This window comes from Gymnogyps californianus, chromosome 4 (assembly GCF_018139145.2).
Source record: "Gymnogyps californianus isolate 813 chromosome 4, ASM1813914v2, whole genome shotgun sequence".
Taxonomy (NCBI): Eukaryota; Metazoa; Chordata; class Aves; order Accipitriformes; family Cathartidae; genus Gymnogyps; species Gymnogyps californianus.
In genome coordinates this window covers 52394510-52401297 of record NC_059474.1, presented here as the reverse complement: position 1 = coordinate 52401297, position 6788 = coordinate 52394510, and the positions used below count along the sequence as shown (strand labels likewise).

The 6788-nt window shown below is 36.2% G+C and overlaps 1 protein-coding gene across 1 annotated transcript in view; it reads right to left on the bottom strand.

The window, feature by feature from the left end:
• Positions 1 to 303: 303 nt before the first annotated feature.
• Positions 304 to 6788, bottom strand: part of CCSER1 (coiled-coil serine rich protein 1) — a 719834-nt gene continuing 713349 nt past the window's right edge. Inside the window, exon 13 of the mRNA XM_050895848.1 lies at positions 304 to 822. Coding sequence (XP_050751805.1) covers positions 337 to 822 — 486 coding nt within the window. The 3' untranslated portion in view covers positions 304 to 336. The remainder of the gene's footprint in view (positions 823 to 6788) is intronic.

Genomic DNA, 6788 nt, shown 5'->3' with positions numbered 1-6788 from the left:
TCACCTTCTAGAACTTTAGGGAATGATAGTGGCTTATAGAGGAAAAAAAATATATATTTAGCCAATATTGGACTAGCAATGCCAGCCAAATGGTCCCATTTATTATACCCATGGTGACTTTTGCATGACAAATAAATCTAGTTATTTAACAATCTAGTTCATCTTTTTGCCACAGTCCCAGATGGGAAAGTATGAAACCTACAGACAATGTTAATTTTTTACTTTATTTTTTTCAGGTGAAAGTAGCAGCAGATGAAAACTGAAGACTGAGCTCTAGGTGAGCTTATGTTCCTCTTTAATCAACTCTCCTTCCATGGCAAGAATACAAGCACCTTGTTACCCATCTTGTTGACCTAAAGTCTGTAGCTCTGCTGTGTGTAAATTGTGGTGGAGGAAAACATTTTTTCTGCTGTACATGTGTAAAGAGATGGGTCCCCTCGGAGGCTGTCCGAGTCTCCCTGTGAAAGTGGTATGCTGCCGAGGTACAGCAGTTTGGTCTTTTGGAGCTCCTGAGAACATTGGGTAGCTGTCTGCCTTGGATGCTGGCTTTGCTGTACTTGCTGCCATGGTTGCCAAACCGTTCTGGCTGACCTCTGAAGCAAGGGTTTCGTATGTGCCTCTAGTATGCTTGATGACTTCCACGATCTCCTTCTCTTTTAGGAGGTTGCTCAGACACAAATTAGACAGCTGACAGCTCTTGCTTTCATAGGCCGTTGCCTGGTTGCCTGACGAGTATCTAAAAGGGTCCTCGGTGGGAGTATGTGCTGACTTTCTGTCCCTTGTGCTGAGATTTTGGCTCACCATTCTGTTTGGATATGTAGCCTGGGGAAACAAAACAAAAAAAAGTATTAATAATAGAACATAGTAGGAAAATGGCGTAGAGTATATAAAACACTCCTCACTACAGATGTACAGCACATGGGACTGGCAGATTAAAATGAAAGACGAATCTCAAATGCTGGTAAAACTCCCAAAGCACTGCTAGCATAAAATAGAAGTATTGTTCATTCATATTTAACAGAACTAATATTGAAAAATGCTTATTATAGGTAATGATTTGGGCATTTTCTTTAAAAAAATAGTTTAAATCAAAGGAGAAGAATTTTTTTTTCAGAACATAATAAATGGATAAAAAGGTTCCATGAATTGTAAACAGATTTTCAAAAGCATTTTACATGATGAAACAACAAGAATTTTGATTGCATAGAGTTCAACTCTCAATACTCTCAAATACTTACAAAATGTAAAGAACACCTTTTGTGAATATCTTCATGCCTGGTTAAGCTCAGAACATGCTCAATTTTCATTGTCACTTGAATCTAGGTTGTGTACTTACAGTTAAATACATGCCAAAATGCTCTGCCAGAGCAGAGCAATAATTTTATTTCAGCTGCCTGGAAAAAATACAATGTAAGAAGGATTCCAGTATGTTAGCAACTTTTAATGCTGTGTGAGCATGCATGCATTTGTATATGTTTAAATAAGGGGAATTTATCTGTACATGGCAAGCCAGAACACTGCAGATTTCCAGTGCACTTAGTGTGATGCTTCATTTTATCCTCCACAGAACACCTGGCTGGAGAGGAGATGATGGGGCTGTGGGACCTTCTCTCACACATTTAAAAAATATACTCTCAGTGTATAAAGTAAAATAAAGTGTTGAGGGGAAAATGCTAATACAGTCAAAGCAGGATTCTGCCTGTTTCATGACTGACTGTACTAGGTAGCTTCTAGAGATGATGCCCAGGAATTTGGCTCACAAGGAGATGTGCTTGTGGCTAAGGAATGGCACTAGCCAAGCTGTGAATGTTCAGAAGTCTGGTCCCTAGAGGAACTTGAGCTTTGAGCCTATATGGCTTTGTAAGAAAGCTTCATCTCTTTATATATTGTTACAAAACATATATGATACCAATTTGCCCAATAAGAATCAAATACCTGAAAGCTGTATGTGAGTTTCAAAAGTTGTTGACATAACCTACTTAAACTCTGCTGTCCTTTGTCATATAATATTGCGTGTGTAAAAAAAAAAGGGGGTGGGTGTGTTTCATTAACTTCTCCACATACATATCCATACGATGTTTCAAGGAAATCTTTAACTTACACTGCAATTAATGCACCTCTGGTTTTTTGTTTTGTTGTTTGGTTTTTGTTTTTTTTTTTAAACTAGTCAGATTATGGTAACTAAGCTGCACTTATGTGAAGAAGTATTCTAATAATAGCATCAATTGTACTTTATTTTAAAAGTTATTTTGGAATACACATTTGCCCTTGTTTTATTGCCATGACACTTTCCCAGGTACTGGTTAAAGCACCTAGTTCATTTGCAACAAAAATCCAATTTTACTCCATATAGGTTTTCTGCAACAGAACTCTGAAAGGACATAGTAGCAGCTTCTTGACATTTACATTGCTATATGGGCTCTGACGTTGCAGAACAAAGCTGAGAAAATAAAAAATACTCCTAAGCCTTCCAACAATACTTTGCTAAAAACATTTCAGGATGTTTCCATGATTCCATAGGAAACTTGTATATATTGTTTCAGGACAATCTGTATCACTTCACATGCATTTTTATTTTAAGCAACACAGAAGAATGATACAGTCAATATTCACAGCTTACATCCTTTTTTTAGTGTAGGCAGGCTAATGGTCATGCTTCTATGCAGATTCATACACAGGTTTGGATACAAGTATTGCAGTGCATTTTAGGCATCAGAGATGGTATTTTCAAAAATTATTAGTACTGGAGTAACATTTTTCCCCACTTAATTCAGTGCTGATTGCACCCAGACTCATAAATGGGAGTAGAACACTTCTGGAAAACATCACTGAAGTTTTTATGCCTACAGCACATAGATGTTGAGATGGAATTAAATTTAAGTCCTAGGGAATCATTCTTGGGTAGACCTGTCTGTAAGTTCAATCACTTTTTTAAAAATTTATTTATTTCTATGCCAGTAAATAAAATCTTCCTATGGGGACAAGAGAGTCAAATTCAATGCCCTGCCAAAAATCCCTGCATTTGCTGTAAGGGAATGTTTCTGGAGTTACCATATGTTACCCTATGCCCTTTGACAACCTAAAGATTGATATCATAGAACTGAGAGGAACTTCATGATGGGACATCTAGTCTATTCTACACTTCTGATTAGCATCAGCTTATCCCTATGTTATTCCTGGCATTTTTTTTTTCTTAACCAGCCGTTAAGGACCTTCATCAATATAATCTTTACAGCCTCCTCAGCTAACCTTTTCCACTACATTACCTTTACTTTTAGGAAAGGTCTTCCTAATGTCTAAACTGAATCTTTCTGGCTGCAAGTGTATTCCTTGTATCTTTCTCTACCATGAAAATGAAGAAAGAATTGCTGTTTGATCTTTGAATACCTGTTTATGTCTTTGAAGAATGCTGTCAAGCTACCCCTTAATCTCTGCTCTAGAATAAAAAATATCACAGTGATCTTTTCTCGTAGGACTCATCTTCTAGACTCTGAGTCATTCACACTTGTCTTCTCTATAGATTCTCTTCAGTAATTCCACATTTTTTCTTGAAGTAGATGGCCCAAGAGTACAGTACTTAAGGTAATCCCCTACCACTATGAAGCAGAAGCAGCACTATTAATCCTATAAAGGACTTCTTCACCTGCTTCTTTTTAATTCACTCCAGTATGAGGTTAGTAATTTTATTTTGCAACAGCATGAAATTGTTCACTCATGTTCATCTGGTTGTCCACAACAGTTCCAAGATTTTTTTCTACAAAATTATTACTAAGTTGTTAGCTGATTATTGTCACATAGACATAATTCCTCACTTGCCTCTGTTGAATTTCATCATTTTTCCTCTGATCTTTTCTCTAATGTATCAAGATCATTCTGAATTCCAGTTTTATCCATTGACATGTTTTCCATCCTGCCTAACTTCATGTAAGCTGTAAATTTAATAAGAATATTCTATAGTCCATCATCCAGGTAGTTAATGAATAGTATCAAACACTATAAAACCCTACTTACTATAGCCTTCTGTTTTAACATTGGGCCATTGGTAAGTAATTTCCAAGGTCAGTTTTCCAATTTACTCTATAATTGTTTCATTTAGTCTGCATAGTATGTTTATAAAACAGTACCAAAAGCCTTACTAAAAGCAAGAAATCTGACATTTACAGCTTTTCTTCTAGCCAGAAGGCCTGTTACTGTGCTGTTGAATGAAATCAGATCAGTTTGGCAATTGATTTGATTTGTAATCCATGTTGGCTCTTGTTTATGTTGTTTTCTTCTATAAGCTTATAGTTCGTTTGATTATTTGCCTCAACTTTTTGTCTGAGAATTGAAGTTAAACTAATGGAAAATATTATAATATATTTAAGATGAATCATAACCTCCCCCAACACTCACAAAAAGAGACACTGATACTGCACTCTGATCAGTATATACTTGTTTTAATAAAAACGCCTCAGAGCTTTTTGTGGTGGTATACACTGCTCAGTAAAAAGTCTAGGAATTAAGAACCATTTCTCTTCTTACAGCTGCTATTGAAGTGCCAGCGAAAGCACGTAATTTATCTGTTTAATCAGCAACTATCCTTGTTATTGTCTTCATTCAGTGAGATTACTCTGTCATAAGCAGCATGACATGAATAATCGGTGTTTAAACATGTTGCTGCAGACCTTTGTAGCCTTGGCTACAAGTGAGAAGCATGACCATTGCTGGAGGTCTTGGATACAAGTTGTCTTATAGTCTTAAGAATGGGTTACTTTTGTCTCTTGAAACAGAAAAAAAAAACCCAAACAAACCTTGTAGGGGAAAAAATTCGTATGAAATGAGTTATACCAACAAGGTAGGTTTTAAAGTAAACACAGAAGAATCAACTGGTTTTGAAAATGAGAAGTGCAGAAGCATGTTCAAAGCAAGGCACATTGCTGAAACTGGGTACCAGTAAAAGTTACAAGGCATGATTACATGATTTTTTTATATTGCTTTTTTAACTTGATCTTGATGAAATGCTGTGTTTTGAATATCTGGCACTGTGGTGCGTCTTTCCTCTTCCTTATCAAGGTTAGATTTCACATGAAATATTTTCATTTTAGAAAATACATGCTGGGTTTGTAGGTCTCCAAAATACTTGCTTCTGGTTGTTGGCCAATAGGGGGACACAGCGTGTGTGTATGTATCAATAAATATTTAATAACATATATGTGGTGAGGGAAGGTCTTAGTTTTGTGAAGCTGTAACTTGCTGAAATTCCCCTTCTATTGAATAATTAAACAAATGCCAGGTGATGACAAATTAAGAGCTAATTTCCCTAGATTTTAAAACATCAATAGAAATTTAGAATATGCCATCAGTATTCTAGGGCATTGGTTTGACCCAATCTCCAGCAATAAGACACAGGTGGTTAACAAGGAAAGATAGACTCATTCTATCAGATGCATAGTTAGAAATGAAATGAACAGAGATTTTAATAGAAAAACTGCCAAAAAGCAATACTATCACTGTTATTTATGACAATTACTGAAGAATAGCTTCTAATCAGGAAAAGAGAGAACAGTGGTCAGACTGGAGTCAAAATCAACAAGAAATCCTCTCCCCTTCCCCTTCCCCCAAATAACATTATTCTACCCTAAAAATATTGTCAATAAAAAGTCCAATGCTGCTTTGAATTTCATGCAAGTTATTTTTTGCTATCATTCAAACATTTTTATAAAAATCACAACATACAGAATTGAAAACAATTGTATGTTGTTGTTCATTTGCTGAATTCAGATAGTTTAGCTCGAAAGAATGTAGCCCAACTGAGTTTTCTTGCTGGCCCATTTTACAGTTATTTAGGATCCTCATGATCTGGTCAGAATAAGAAAAATATCTCAGAATGAAATGCACAAAAGTAAAAACCACACATGCAGCACCAACAAGAAAAATACTTTGGACAAACTTGAACTTTTATTTTTAACCTATTTCCCCTTATCTTCCTGTAAATGTTTCATGCAAAATTTTCTGCGGTGGACTTTTAGGTACCAACTGCATTCTATGCACGTTAGAAGTGAGGGAGCAAAGCCACAATCCCAATGCATCTGTTTGCCAATTTGAAGGCTGAGTCCTTGTCCAAAGCTGAAGGTGGCTTCATGCCAGTCGTGTTCCAGCCTAGCCTAGAGCAGCTGCAGGGCTGCTGTAAACTGCTGCTTGGCAGTGCTCCAAGGAGCCGATCTGCCAGCTGGTGACTGCTGAAGCAAAACATCCATTCATCTCTTTCCTTTTTATTTTTCAGTAGCTCAGCTAGAACCAACAACTTCTCTGCCCCAGAAATCCCCAAATGCCACCCTACAGTCTGCCTAACTGTGGACCCAGGAAATGGGCTGCAATTAGGATGCAAATGTGGCTCCGAAATGTCTTTCAAAAGTAGCCCATTTTAAATATATGGAGAGAAAAAAAAAAGCCTCCTTTGTTGTTTTAAATACGTCTTAAAGTTTAAGAAAACATCTGGATTTGAATTTCCTGATCAGATTAAACACAAAAAAGTGCATGCTTTCTTGCTTGAGTCTATTTCTCAAAAAGAAAAAAAAAAAGAATTTCTATTAAAATCTGATTGGCTGTAAAATTTTTATAGGTTTTTATCATGATCACCAGTGTTTTAAGGTACATGAATATGAGAAAGATCTAAATATTTTAGGCTTGATTATTCCACACTGGTGCTAAATACATTAAGATTGAACCAAAACCAGGAACTTAATATTCTTGAAATATTTTTTCCATAAATTTTTTTGAGGGTTCCTCTTTGTGATTGTCATTCTGGC